This window comes from Vulpes vulpes, chromosome 1 (assembly GCF_048418805.1).
Source record: "Vulpes vulpes isolate BD-2025 chromosome 1, VulVul3, whole genome shotgun sequence".
Taxonomy (NCBI): domain Eukaryota; kingdom Metazoa; phylum Chordata; class Mammalia; order Carnivora; family Canidae; genus Vulpes; species Vulpes vulpes.
Genome location: NC_132780.1, coordinates 8013379 through 8028438, shown reverse-complemented (window position 1 = coordinate 8028438; position 15060 = coordinate 8013379). Strand labels below are relative to the sequence as shown.

The 15060-nt window shown below is 54.0% G+C and overlaps 1 protein-coding gene across 2 annotated transcripts; it reads right to left on the bottom strand.

Moving 5' to 3' along the window:
* Positions 1–3104: 3104 nt before the first annotated feature.
* KCNK6 (potassium two pore domain channel subfamily K member 6) lies at positions 3105–14851 on the bottom strand. Of its 2 annotated transcripts, XM_072751688.1 has the most exons (4): positions 14350–14851; positions 13728–13892; positions 7412–7807; positions 3105–7291 (listed from the first exon to the last, which is right to left on the bottom strand). In XM_072751688.1, exons 1-4 carry the CDS (start codon positions 14669–14671, stop codon positions 7068–7070), a joined length of 1107 nt encoding a protein of 368 aa, XP_072607789.1. In that variant the 5' UTR covers positions 14672–14851; the 3' UTR covers positions 3105–7067. The 2 variants fall into 2 exon arrangements, with proteins under 2 accessions (XP_072607789.1, XP_025865904.1); XM_026010119.2 differs by lacking the exon at positions 13728–13892 and having other exon boundaries at positions 14350–14843.
* Positions 14852–15060: the final 209 nt, after the last annotated feature.

Genomic DNA, 15060 nt, shown 5'->3' with positions numbered 1-15060 from the left:
GTCTCCACGGGAACGCTCGTCCCCAAGGCGCCCGCCACTGGGCGACGCGGTGAAGGCGCTGCTCGACCGCCTGGCGCCCGGGGCCTGGAGGACCGAGGGTGCTGGAGACCGGAGCTTGTGATAGCAAAGTCTTCAAGGGGTTCCCACGGGCTGTTCAGGCAGCCCTTACTCGTCATCTGCCCAATCGGGCTCTTTTTTTTTTTTTTTTCCAATCGGGCTTTTATATAAAAAATTTTCCCGAGAAAACGTTTGGTCTCCTCGTGGGAATTAATCTGACAGCAGCTTACCACCCTCCTCCTACGAACCAGGGCCACAAGCAACCACCTCACAGGGTTGTGGGGAGTCTATAACACGTGAGGACTGCCTGGCGGAAATAAATATTCAGTAGATCAATACTTTTCGTTTATATTCTGATGCCTAACAGTTAAGGATTCAGGCCATGACTTCTTGATCAACGGCAAAGCTGACTTTACCCTACATCCGTGATTTTCAGACTTTAAGGTGCATTAGAGCTTGTTGAAACAGGTTGTTGGGCTCCACCTCCCAGAGTTTGATTCAGCAAGTCAGACGTGGGGCCGCAGAAGCTGTATTTTGGCAAGTTTTCAGGTGATGCTGATACTGATGGTCTGGGGACCACACCTTGAGAACCAGCCTTCTGGGGGCACCTGATGGCTCAATGGTTGAGCAGCTGCCTTTGGCTCAGGTCGTGAACCTGGGGTCCTGGGATCTAGTCCTGCACTAGGTTCCCCACAGGGAGCCTGCTTTTCCCTCTGCTGTGTCTCTGCCTCTGTGTCTCTCATGAATAAACAAAATCTTTTAAAAAATAAAATTTGAAAAAGCCTTCTGTGTACCCCTAGGACCTCAGGTAAATAGCCAGTTGGTTTCCAGAGCCCTGCACAATCTCCTGCCAGTTGTCCTTCCTACCCAGCTCATCTCCTGTCTCCCTTATAGACCTGCATGGTCTACAGCCCAGTCTCATGGAGGGACTTGAATATCCTTGATCAGGCTTGTTCTTTCTCCCCTCCAGGCTGTGTACATGCAGTAACACCCTTTGGAACACTACTCCTTACTTTGTCTACTTGGCTGACCACTTTCCTCACCCGGAGTTTTGTCTGTGATATACAATCGATCCCATCCCTCCCCTGAACACACTAGGCCATGACTGTTTCCCACTGAATCATAGGGTCCGTGAGGACAAGGCCTAGTGCTTTCTCCATCACTGTTGTTTCTAACTCTGTCCAACACAGCACAGAAGAGGTGTTCTGTGTAAACGAACAGTTGATGGAAGTCTATGCCGGCCCACCCCAGCTGGCTCCAGCCCCACAGGTCATGGAGGAGTGACTTCATCTGAGAGAAGAAACCCACCAGCTAAGTACCTGAGCCCTTCTAGACTGATGAACAGAGTCAGAGAGACTTTGGTATCCTCATGGCACACACACCCCCACCTCCCCTTGGGAATTTGCTCCTATCTTGATGCAAAGGTGCACCTTGTAGCATCATTTATGCCAGCAAGATTGGCAACACCCACATGTCCATTAGTGAGATGTTGAAATAATTTGAGATGTGTGTCCTAAAGGAGGCACTGCAGACTGAAAAAAAGGATATGAAATCTATTTGTGAAAAAAAAAAAGAAATCTATTTGTGTGTCTCTGGAATGATCTCCTAATTATATTGGGTTGGTGATAAAAGCAAGGTGCACATGGGGCGCCTGGGTGGCTCAATAGGTTGAGTGTCTGCCTTCAGCTTAGGTCATGATCCTGGGGTCCTGGAATTGAGCCCTGCATTGGGCTCCCTACTCTGCAGGGACCCTGTTTTTCCCTCTCTCTCAAATAAATACATAAATTTTTTTAAAGATTTTATTTATTTATTCATGAAAGACACAAAGAGAGAGAGGCAGAGACATCGGCAGAGGGAGAAGCAGGCTCCATTCAGGAAGCCTGATGTGGGACTCGGTCCCAGGACTCCAGGATCATGCCCTGGGCCAAAGGCAGATGTTCAACTGCTGAGCCACCCAGACGCCCCAAATGCATAAAATCTAAAAAAAAAAAAAAAAAAACAAGGTGCAGAAATGAGAATAGTACTAGAAAAAGCATATATAAGTAGTATATCTGGGGCGCACCTGGGTGGCTCAGTTAGGCATCTACCTTTGGCTCAGGATGTGGTCTTGGGGTCCTGGGATCCAGTCCCACATCAGGCTCCCTGCTCAGCAGGGAGTCTGCTTCTCCCTCTCCCTTTACCCCTCCCCCTGTTTGTGCTTTCTCTCGCTCAAATAAATAAATGAAATACTTTTTAAAAGTTGTATATCTAGGGATCCCTGGGTGGCGCAGTGGTTTGGCGCCTGCCTTTGGCCCAGGGCGCGATCCTGGAGACCCGGGATCGAGTCCCACATCGGGCTCCCGGTGCATGGAGCCTGCTTCTCCCTCTGCCTGTGTCTCTGCCTCTCTCTCTCTGTCTTTGACTATCATAAATAAATAAAAATTAAAAAAAATTAAAAAAAAGTTGTATATCTATGTATCTGTATATATATCTCATATAATATATATCTTATATATATGTTGCATATGTATATACACATATATCCTTTTTTTTTTTTTTTTTTTTTTTTATACACATATATCCTATACAACGTTCTCCCTCTTGAGGCAGCCCAGGTAGCTCAGCGGTTTAGCGCCACCTTCAGCCCAGGGCCTGATCCTGGAGACCTGGGATGAGTCCGCGTTGGGCTCCCTGCATGGAGCCTGCTTCTCCCTCTCTGACTCTGCCTGTGTCTCTGCCTCTCTCTGTGTGTCTATGAATAAATAAATAAAATCTTTAAAAAAAAAAAGTATATCCGTGTATTCTATATTTATTATATAATGTAAGATACATACACTATATATATCTTCTACAATGTATAATGTGCAGAAATGAGGATAATAATTAGTCAACAAGGGCAGCCCCGATGATATAGTGGTTTAGCACCGCCTGCAGCCCCGGGTGTGATCCTGGAGTCCCGGGATCGAGGCCCACATCCGGCTTCCTGCATGAAGCCTGTTTCTCCCTCTGCCTGTGTCTCTGCCCCTCTCTCTCTCTGTCTCTCATGAACAAATAAAATCTTTAAAAAATAATTAGTCAACAATTTATTGAGTACCAGACACTAGTCTAAGAGGTTTACAGATAATAGTTGCTAAATTCTCTAACAAGTCCATGAGGTAGGTGCAGTTATCATCCCATTTTACAGATTAACAAACTCGGGCACAGGGAGGTAAAATCACTTGCCCAAAGCCACAGAGCTTGGGAGTAACAGCGTTCAGACTTACACCCAGGGACTTTGCCTCTAGGGTCTGTGATTGTAACCACCTTCCCATACTCGATGCTACTTGAGCAGAATCAAGGAAAAATAAATGACACACATGCACAAACATACTGCTGTTATTTGCCCGGAAGCCCTGAGAAATTAGTCAACACAGCCTGAGTGTGGGAGAAAACTGGACTTTCCACTGTACACTCTTTTGTACCTTTTGAATTTTTAGCCTGCAGTCCCCCCACCCCCGCCCCGTGATTTGAATTAAATAGGGCCTGGTTTCTTTTTCTAGTGGAATCTGGAAGAAGCAGTGAGGAGCAGAAGCCAGATCACACAGGCACCACCTGCAAGGTGAGAAGCGACCGTCTCCCCCAACCAGCTGTGAACGTTAGCAGCGGGGACAACCGTGAGGAGCCAGGAAGGCTGGGAGGCTGACGACAGAGATTTCTGAGCTCCTGTGGGACAAGGGGACCAAACAAAACTTTGCTCAGATCCCAGTTCTGCACTTCCTGCGTGACCTTGGGCAAGTTATTCAACCTCTCTGGGCCTTTCCTCAACTGTAAAATGTAGAAAATGTACCTAATAGAGTTGCTGAGCTTAAACAAATTACACACCAAGAGCTTGGAGCCGTGCCTGGCACATAGTAAATCCTTTTTAAGTGTTTTCTTATCACTGTTATCGAAACAATCTTGGGTGACTTCTTAGCATGACTTTTGACAATGGTGAATTTTCTTTAAAATTCTCTCATCCCTTACCGATTCTCCCCACCCTCTCGTTTTTCCTACTCCCCTGGAACTCTTTTTCTGTCTCCTTTATAAACTATTCTCTCTGGTATGAGGACACCAGTTGCCTGCAGATGGAGCCTTTATGTTAACTAGAAAAAGAAGCCCCTTTGGGTCATTTTCAGCCTTGAACTTCAGCCCCTGTGTGTTTCCACCCTGCCAGCCGGAAATCCCTTGTGTTGGTCCCGACCTGCACAATTGTACATGATGACCTTGACTGCTTCGTTGATCCATGTCTGCCCATTCTTCCCCTCCTGCCTTTCTAATAGAAGTCCAGTTTTGTTCACACATTCACCAGCCTCCAAACCAAAATCTCAGCCTCAGTTTCAGTTTCAGGTGGCAGGGGGAATCCTGAGGAATCCAAGTTAATCATGGTGGTTCCATCACTCTGGCCAGTGATCGGTTCAGGATGGGCATGTGAACCAATTTTGGCCAATGAGATGGAGGAAGTCTTCAGGGAGGCTCTGGAGGAACGTTTCCTTGCTTCCAAAGAGACAATCTGGGAAGAGACACCCCCTTCTTCTTGCACTAAAAATTATCACGTCTGGTTGTGCTGCCTGGATCTGCAGCAGTTACTTTGGGGCCATGAGGAGAGCCCATGTGGAGCCAAGCCTTCAGCTGAAGGTGGCAAAACAGTGAGATTGGGAACCCCGGGCCACAAGACCTTGCTGGAGCTGTGGGTGGTCTCATGCCCAGAGCTTTCCCCAACTCTGGGGACAGGCAATATACAATCATCTCATTGCTTCGGCCCGCGCTAGTCAGGATCTTGTTCCTTGCAGCCCAAATCTTACCTTAGTTTTTTTTTTTTTTTAAATGTTTCAAGTTTTCATTTAAATTCTAGTCAGTTGACATGTAGTGTAATAGTTTCAGGAGTAGAATTTAGTGATTCATTGCTTACACAGAAAACCCCAGGGCTCATCACAAATGTTTCCTTACTGGTATCAATATATAAATACCCTAAAGCTGACTTCCCCAGGCTGGTGTTTTCCTCCCACCCAGGGCTGCCACACCTACCCTCGTGGCCTCCGTTCCCCACCTGTCGCCAGCCTCAACCACACCCTGATGCTGTGCCCTGAGTTTCCTGTGACCTTCTGACGCCTTCCTCTGTATGTCCCTTTAGCCCCTCACACCCACCATGTGCCAAACAAGCCTCAACATCTCCCCTCAAGCCTGTTTTATTCTCTCAGGTTCCTAACTCAGGGGCAGCCAACCATCCTCGCTTCTCTGGCTTTGTCCCTCTCAAGACTGTAAGGCCTACAAAGGGCCTGTCCGCTTGGCTTCCTGAGCATGACCTCCACTGCCCCCCCTTCCCTTGGCCCTGCCCAGGCCCTCAGTTTCCTGCTCTGTGGCTGTGCCAGCACAGCCCCCACTCCCCCAGCCCCCATAAACCGCACACAGCCTCAATCTCCCCACCTAGTCTACCTCCTCACAGCAGCTCAAGCCCAAACCTAACCGCAGCCCTCTCCTGCTCAGAACCTTTCCATGGCTCTCTAGGGCCCTCTAGAAAGAGGCCAAGGTCCCAAGATGGTCATTTAAGGACACTGAAGATGCAACTATGTCCACCGCTCCGCCCCCTCCTTCCCCCCTTCACCCCGGAGGCCAGTCACCGTAAATGACCTGTAAGAAGCTGACACTCGACATGCTTTCCTACCTCCCTATGCATGCACAGTACCTTGCACAGTACCTTCTGCCTGGAGGCCTCTCATGCCCTTTTTTCCTGAATGTTATCCAGGTCCCCCTCAAATGCCCATCCCTTCTGTGTAACTCCCACCCGTCCTGGTAGAGGGAATGGTTCACCAGATGGGCGTATGGAAGCAAGTGCCATTACTGACAGCAGGTGGCAGCAGGTGCCACTTGGGGAGGAGGCAAATCTGGGGGCAGTGAAGAGAAAATCAGTCCTATGTAAAGAACCCAGAAGAGGACCTGGCTGAAGAAAGCATCGCGGAATAACGTGGCCGGCTCTGTGGCATCATCTTTGAAGCAACTACAGTTACTGTGGCCATTCTACAGACGAGGAAACTCAGAATCACAGAGGTGAAGTGACTGCCCGGGGTCAGAGGCAGGACACAGCCGAGCTGGGATCTGAGCCCAAGCAGGCTGGCTCCAGAGCCCAGTGTATGTTATGCAATTTGTCCTCGGCAAATGGGAACAGCTGTCACCATGGTGTCCCGGCTCAGAGCGGAGCCGTCGGTGCCATGCGGAACCAGGCGGGGTCCTGTAGCAGCTTCCTGCCTGCCAGGCTGCTGAGGAGGGCTCTGTTCTACAGGCCTACCCCAGGCTCTCCACACAGATCTTGCTCCATAAAGACACTTGAAGAAAACAAGTCAGGTCCACCTTTTTCCCCTGAGGTGTTACCCTTTCTTCCAGGAAGCCCTCACTGACCTTGCAAGCTGGATAGGGCACAGTTCTGGAGCTTCCTCCACCTTAGCCCTGACCTCTCTGCCTGTACTTTCTCTAATACGCTGCTGATCTCTCTGCCTCCTCCACTGAAGTCCCTGCCTGTCCTGGGCTGCCACTGTGGGGGGACAGGTCTGTCTTCCTCGCTGGAATAGGAACCCATGAGAGCAGGGGCCAGGGCCATCTCAACCACTGCTGTGTCCCTAGCACTGCCTGGCCTGGGGCCTGCGCAAAGGAGGGGGTTTGAGATAGTGAGTAGGTTCTTTCCATGTGACAGATGAGAAGACCAAAGCTCAGGCAGGGGCAGCCACTTGCCCAAAGTATAGTGACCAATCGGGTGCCTGAGATGAGGTGTGAGCCCAGAGCCTGCCTGAATGGGCAGGTGAAGAAGAGTGGCTGAGTCAGAGAAGGGGGGTGGGGACAAGACAGTGGTGGTGCCCAGTGGAGTCTGGGACAGGGAAAATGAAGGACGGATGGCTGGTGGCAATGCCCCTCGAACCCCCCTGAACCCGGGCCTGCGCTCGAGGCCGGTCCAGTATAGCAGCACCAGTCACATGGGCCCCTGAGCAGGCCGGGTCCAGCCAGCCTCGGAGTGCCTGCCCCAGCTACCTGGGGATAGAGGCGTAGTCAGGGTGGGAGTCAGCCGTGAGCTGCTGGTGCGGTTCTGGCTGGGGCCCCACAGCGTCCACCGGGTCATCCTCATCCTCTCTGGAGCTGGCGGGACATGGGCTGGGCAACAGGATGAGCTGTGTGAGGCCGTGCAGGTCACACACGCGGCGGAAAGTGTGCAGCACCAGCATCATGGCAACCAGGCCCAGGAAGAGGTAAGCTGCGGGGAGATGGGGGGCAGGGGGGTGCTCAGAGCCACGGGACCGGGCCAGGCCCCCCTGAGATGCCCAGGCTGTGCCCCCCTCCCTGCCCCGGGTGCCCGGCCAGCCGCCCCACTCACCTGTGACCAGCACCTTGTAAAGGGCCCGGTAGGGCTGGTTGGGGGCCTCTCCGGGCACGTAGTCGCCCAGGCCGATGGTGGACAGGGAGATGAAGCAGAAGTAGAAGGCATCCAGGAAGCTCCAGGCCTCCTCCAGGTGCGCAAAGACGGCGGCCGGCACCAGGAAGCACACGGTCAGGACGACTCCCAGCAGGGCCACCAGGTGCCAGCGGGCCGCCCGCCGGAAGTCCCAGCCGCAGCGCAGGGTGAGCCAGGACAGGGGCGCGCGGTCGAGCAGCAGCGACAGGCGCTGGGCCGAGGACGTGAGCAGCAGCATGGTGGCCGGCACGCCCAGCAGCGCGAAGGCGATGGAGAAGGCCTTGCCTGCGTCGGTCAGCGGCGTCGTGTACCCGTAGCCTGGGGGCGAAGGGGAAATCCTGTCGCCCGCCAGGCGCCTCCCAATGGGGGTCTGTGGCCACCCTAAATGACAATCTCACCCTGGAACCTGTCCCTCCCACGGTCTCTCATCCCGTGATGGCACCTCCACCCCCACCCCACCCTCAGGCCCCGAGCCTTGTCATCCTCTCCTCTCACACCCACTTTCTGTCTGCCAGTGAATCCTGCTGTCTCAAACTTCGAGTAGCTTCTAAACCCGCTCGCGTCACCCCATCCCAGCCCCAGGGCCCCGCTCTGGGCCTGTCCAGCATAGCAGCCTCCTCCCTCCCTTCTCGGCTCCAGTCTATGGCCAACCCCACCACCCCCACGGCTCGAGGGACCCTGTGAACACCTGAGCAAGGTCATGATGCTCCCCCACTTAGAGCCCCCCTGTGGCTCCATCCCATTTAAGCAAAAGGACAAAATCTCATCATGATCTATGAGCCGCCATCCCCCATCCAACCAGGGCAGCACGCTCCTACCTCAGGGCCTTTGCACTGGCGGTTCCTACCCCCCTGGCAAGCTCTTCTTCCAGGGCTGGTTTCCTCCCTCCGTTCCTTCCTTGAAGTCTTTGCTCAAATGTCAGAAATGTCAGCTTTTCACTGGGGATTTCCCTCACCACCTTATTTAAATTGTTACACCCTTTTACCCAACTTTTTTTTTTCTTTTTCTATTTTGGTTTTCAGAGCACGTCAACCTTCCTGCATACTATGTGGCTTACTTATTTGGTTAGTGTCCCTCTCTCCACCTAGCTGCCACTCCAGGAGGGCAGGGGCTTCTGTCTGTCTTGCTCACTGCCGTAACCCCAGTTTCTGGCACAAGGTGGGCACTTGACCAATAGTTGAAATAATCAGTGAAGGGGGCAGGCTCTAAACTTAGCTCAGAGCCTCAGTTTTCCTCTCTCTAAAATGGGTGTAACAAGCCCCACTGGGCTCCTGGGGGACTGTGGAAACACAGGAGGGTCAGTGTGGGTGTGAGCACTGCAGACAGAGAGAGGATGAGGGGAATTCAGGTGCTGGGGACACCGACACACTTTGGCAAGGTGTAATTTAAAATCTCTCTCTCTTTTTTTTTCCACAAATAAATAAAACTCAAGGGTCAGAGATATGACTGGGGTAGTAAGGGCCCTGGTCTATGTTGAAAATAACAAGTGCAGGCATTCACCTGAGCCTGTTTTCTACACAAAGGATCCCTGGTGTTTTTATGCTCAAAAGAACTGAAAGCCGGGCCTTGAAGACATGTCCATGTTCATGACAGCATTTCACAGTGGCCAAAAGGTGGAAGCAACCCAAGTGTCCATCGACAGGTGAATGGTAACAAAATGTTGTATGAGGGCACCTGGGTGGCTCAGTGGTTGAGCGTCTACCTCCAGCTCAGGTCGGGATCCCGGGGTCCTGGGATCAAGTCCCGCATCAGGCTGCCCGCAGGGAGCCTGCTGCTCCCTCTGCCTGTGCCTCTGCCTCTCTCTCTCTCTCTGTGTCTCTCATGAATAAATAAGTAAAATATTTTTTCAAACGTGGTATGTACATCCAATGGAATATTATCTAGCCTTAAAAAGCAAGTTCTGACCCATGCTACAGCATGGATGAATCCTGAGGACATCATGCTAAGTGAAACAAGCCAGTCATAAAAAAAAGACAAATACCGTATGATTCCAGTTATCTGAGGTACTTCAAGTAGGCAAGTACAGAGAAATAGAAATTAGAACGGTGGTTATCAGGGGCTGGGGAGAACGGGGAATGGGGAGATAATGTTCGATGGGTATAGTTTCAGTTTCTTTCTTTCTTTCTTTCTTTCTTTCTTTCTTTTTTTTTTTTTTTTTTTTTTGAAGATTTTATTTATTCACATGAGAGACACAGAGAGACAGGCAGAGAGAGACACAGGAGAAGGAGAAGCAGGCTCCCTGCAGGGACTCTGATGTGGAACTCAATCCCAGGGCCCCAGGACCACTCCCTGGGCTGAAGGCAGGTGCTAACCCGCTGAGCCACCCAGAGATCTCTTTTTTTTTTTTTTTTAGAGAGAGAGAGAGAGAGAGAACTCGCACACATGAGTGGGGGAGGTGGGCCCAGAGCCTGCTAGCTGCTAGAATGGGCAGGTGAAGAGTAGCTGAGTCAGCGAAGAGGCGGGGGGCGGGGGCGGGGGGAGAAGGCAGTGGTGGTGCCCAATGGAGTCTGGGACAGGGAAAACAAAGGACACATGGCTGGGAGAGGGAGAGAGAGAATCCCAAGCAGACTCTGCACCCAGTGCAGAGCCCTGTGCAGGGCCCGATCTCATGACCCTGAGATCATGTCCTGAGCAGAAATCAAGAGTTGGCTGCTTAACGAACTGAGCCATCCAGGCGCCCCAGTTTTGACCAATATAGGACTTGAACTCACAACCCCAAGAGAGTTGCACGCTCCTCCCTCTGACCCTCCCTTCCACCCATGCTCTCTCTCTCTCTTAAATAAATAAAGTCTTTAAAAAGAAGCAGCAGCAGCAGCAGCGGATGCCTATCCCCTTTCTTTCCTCCCTCCTCCTGCTGGCTGGAACACAGACACGAAGGCTGGAGTTGAGCAGCCATCCTGGACCATGAGATGACCTTGTGACTGGAAATTACACAGAGGAGCACAGGGGTCTCTGACCATGCATCACCACTCTAGTCTTGGACTGACAACCTCTAATGTGAGTAAGAAATAAACTTTCAGGGCACCTAGGTGACTCAGTGGTTGAGCATCTGCCTTTGGCTCAGGTCATAATCCCGGGGTCTTGGCATCGAGTTCTGCATCAGGCTCCCCACGGAGAGGCTGCTTCTGCCTCTGCCTCCCCCTGTGTGTCTCACAACTAAATAAATAAAATCTTTTTTAAAAAGACAAATAAGGGATCCCTGGGTGGCGCAGCGGTTTGGCGCCTGCCTTCGGCCCAGGGCGCGATCCTGGAGACCCGGGATCGAATCCCACATCGGGCTCCCGGTGCATGGAGCCTGCTTCTCCCTCCGCCTGTGTCTCTGCCTCTCTCTCTCTCTCTCTCTCTCTCTGTGACTATCATAAATAAATAAAAATTAAAAAAAAAAGACAAATAAAACTTTCATCTATTTAAGCAACTGTTCATCTGACATTTATCACTTATGGCTCCGACCCTCATTAATTACAAGGATTTGGATGGAGAAACTCCAGCAGCCCAGCTGAAATGACAGGTTTGCAAATGACTCGAAAGCCTTGTAAACAGAAAAACTATAGAGTTCTCATAGAACGGAGGCTTGTGCCTCCACTGACTACCTCAAAGAGCCAAGTCCAAGTCAGGGCTTTGCCATGTATTCCCTGTTTGACCTTGGCCACATCCCTTCTCCTCGCTGAGCCTTAGTTTGCCCCCTGAGTACCGCAAAATGGGCTCATAACCAATCCTTTCTTCAAGTACAACTACAATCATCAATCCTCCCAGGTTGGGCCAGAGCGCAGCACCCAGCCAGGGCATGGAAAGAATTAAGAGGACTGTGACGCTCACTTCCCCTCCCGGGTGGGCTGACTCCTCCACTTGGGCCTTAACTGCAGTACGGCTGCGCAGATCCAGTCTAGGCCCCGGGTCTTCCTCAGAAGACACGGGCCTATGACAAATCCAGCAACACCGTGGGGAAGGTCTCTGAATCACATCTGGTCCTTCTGCTTCTCTAGATACATTTAGGGTTCCCGGCTTCACCAACAGTAATGACAACCCAGGCTCAGTAAACCTGTTATTACCAGCACTTCACGCTGATGAGGACTCCCTCCTTGACCCAACGTCAGTCATCAGTCGGGTTCCTCTGCGCACTCGTCTTGATCTAGGCCCAGCTTTCCCAGGGATCCTAAGCCAACTTAGTAAGAATCTCTCTCCCCTCTATGGCACCTCCTGGTCATTCTTCTATCCACTGACCTCTCACTCCACCCTCAGCTCTAAATCTCCAGCTGCCTCCCCTATATTCGGAGTCCAGGTCAGTCTCTCTTCCCTCTAGCAGTAACTTCCCGTTTTTGACGAGTGTCAGAATAAACTTTTCTTCCACCCGACACACAAGTATCCCCCTTCATCAGCATATGTGCTGATTAAAAGCACAGAACTCTGAGGCCTCATGGCCTCAGTTCAAATCTCCACTCTACACCTCCCTAGCTGGGTGGTCTTGGGCCAAGTGTTCAACCTCTCTGGGCTCCAGTTTCTATTGCTGAAAAAACAGGGCCACACGTCGTACCTACCTCACAAGGCCAGTCTCCTGACCGTGTTAAAGGCTTTATGTGCTGAATCCGCTACAAGTTTCACTATTACTGTGAAGGAGGGACCATTATGATCTCCATTTCATTGCTGAGGGAGGACACCGAAGCCCAGAGGAGCAGCAGCTAAGCAGACACCCAAAACAAAGCTGTGCCTGCCTTCAGTTTGGCTTCTGCACCTGTCCTGGCTGAGATGATTTCTCAGAAGCCAGGATCTGGGAGGAGGCCAAGGGAGACGCTGATGTGACCCAGTGAGGGCCAGGAGCAGGTCGGGCAGGCCCAGCCAGCTGTGTAGAACAGAGTGGTGAGAAGCATCTGGTCCTGCTGCCTGTGGTCTTGGTTTGCTGGTCCACACAATGGGGCACCCAAAGCTAGGCCACCCACTACTTCCCACATGAGGGGGAGTTAAGAGTCTGGGCCTGTCCCCACCTTTTTCCCCACTGCAAGTCCCCCATAGAGGTGAAGGGGAAGTTTGGAGGCTAGAGAAGGGCAGCAGGAAGACCAGAGGGACCTGACAACAAAGGAATTTCCCAGGTCTGGGCACTGAAGGGGGAAGGGACTTTCAGAGTAGGGTTGTGGGGAGGAGGTCGGCTCCACTTAGTGGAGGGAGGTGTTCAGGGAAGGGGATCTGGAAAGTCAATAATCTGAAATCAGAGCCCACTGTCCTGGTTTGAAATGGATCCTGGTTTGTGGCTGGGGTCCTGAGGTCCTGAGTCCCGAGGAAGGAGGAGACAGGCACCGTGGGGGGGGGGGGGCATCTTGTGGACCACAGATGGGACTGGGAGCAGAATCCTCAGGCAAGGGGGCTTCTGAGCCCCCGGATGCTTGAGGGGACCTGATAGGGGTAGACAATGCTAAGGAGATGATGGCAGGAGGTGGGTGTCCCAGGTCTTGGCTGAGAGTGTGAAGGGTTGAATGATCATGATCATGATGATGATCATGAGTGGGTACTGGGAAGGGTTCCTGGGTGCTGAGGACCTGGTGTGTCTTTGATGGAGGAGAGAATTTTGGGTCCAAAGCCAGCTGGAGCAGTGCTGGGGTGGAGAGAAAAGTCCCACTTGGGGGTCTGGAGAAGACTGAGGGGTGTCAAGTCCCCAGGAGATTCCCATTCTTAGGGAATCCAGGGTGGGAGGGGGGGTCTCAGGACAGGGGTAGCAGGTGCAGAGAACACAGTCCCTCAGCTGGCATGCCGTGGTGGGAGGTTGAAGCGGGATTCTGCTCTCAACAACAGTGTGTGTGGAGGGCACTGGGGTCTCTCCCTGATAGAAGGTTCAGGTAGCTCTGGGGCTCTAACTGAGGGTGCCAGGGTCCAGAGAGTGGTGAGAGTCTCATCTGGGGGTCCTTGGGTTCAAAAAGGCCCCCTATGGAGAAGTCCCTGCTTTGGAAAGTGTTGGAAGTTTTGCTGGAGCTGTTTCTGGGGCTGGAGAGGTGGAAGTCCTGGCTCAGGGGTTTCTGGTTGGAAAGTCAGTGGTCCTTCCTGGAGGGTGCTCTAGCTCCCTCCACGATGGGTCCCTCTCACACATCCACAATTGGGAGCTGCTGACCCAGCAGCCCTGGGTTCAGAGGCAGTGGGGGTGGTCCTGTTGGAAGGAAACCCCTGCCTGGAAGGCTCCCAACACAGGGGTGATGTCAACATGGAGGGGCCCTGTGTCTGCAGTCAGGGCTGGCTGCTGGGGAGTATGGGCTACCTGCTTCCAAATATGAGGATGAGGAGTGGTCTTCGGTCTGCAGGAGGACAGGGGCCCTTGCTGGGGAGTGGTCTAGGTCCAGGGGGCTGGAATTCTGCCACCGATCCGGGCCCCGGGTCCTTGTTGAGCGATCTGTACTGGCACTAAAATCTGCATGAAGGTGCCCTGAGAAGGTGTGGAGATTCAGGGTCCCCAGTGGGGCACCAGGGTCAGGAGGAGGCTGGGGCAGGGCTTCCCAAGGGGCATCCTCGAAGGGCTTATCTGGAGACTCAGGAGACCTTGTGGGAGGGAAGGGCGGTCTGGGCCCAGAGGGCAGGGCAGAGGTCCCTGCGTGTCTGAGGTCCGGGGCCAGAGGGGGTGCGGGTCTCGGGGGGCGGCGGGGGTTCTGAGCGGAGTCCTGGGCCCAGAGGGGACTGGACGGACACGGGTCTCCGCGGGGGTTCGGGTGGAGGAATGGGGTCCCCAGTGCTCCCTGGAAGCCACTCTGCGGGCAGCCCGGGCCCGGAGGGGCCGGGTGGGGGGTCCCCGCTGGCGGGAAGGGCTCGGCTGGGGGCTTCCCAGAGGGGCATCGCCGGGTGAGAGCATGTGGCGGACGCGGGGTGCCGGGGCGGCGCTCACGTACCCACGGTGGTGACCAGCGTGCTGGCGAAGAAGAGCGCCGAGGCGAAGTCCCAGGCGGGCTCCGAGGCGTTGGCGGGCCCCGAGGCGTGGGCGAGCGCGGCGCGCCCCAGCCGCCCGGCCGCCAGCACCCGCTCCACGAAGGCGTCCAGGGCGGGGGCGGCCACGCACGGGCTGCGCCGCAGCAGCTCCCGGCGCAGCGTCTCCAGCTCGGCGCGGAGGCGGGCTTCGTGCGGCCGCTCCAGCCGCGCCACCAGCAGCGCGCCCAGCACCAGGTAGACGGCGTACGCCGCCAGGGCGCCCGCCAGGACTGCGCCCCGCCGCATGGCGCCCGCCGCCCCGCTGACGTGGCCCCCGCCTCCCGGCCGCCCGGGCCCAGCTGCAGTTCCGGCCGCGCTCGAGGCGCCGCTGCGAGCGCCCCGAAGAGGAAGAGGGAAAAGAGGAGGGGCGGGAGGGGGGCGGAGCGCCCCGCCTCCGGTAAACTGAGGCACGCCCCAGCGCCAGGTGTGAGAGCGGGCGGGGCGGAGCCCCGGGATCCTGGACACCAACCGGATGGAAAGGTTGGGGGGGGGGGGGGCTTGCTCGGTTCCGCCGCCTCCCTCCCTCCGTCCTCCCGACGTTAGAGAAAATCTGAACTCTTTCCCTCTGGCGGACGGAGAAGGCCCCCAGCCCGCGGGGCCACCGGGCAGGGTGGCTAAGATTTCGGGGCGCGAGG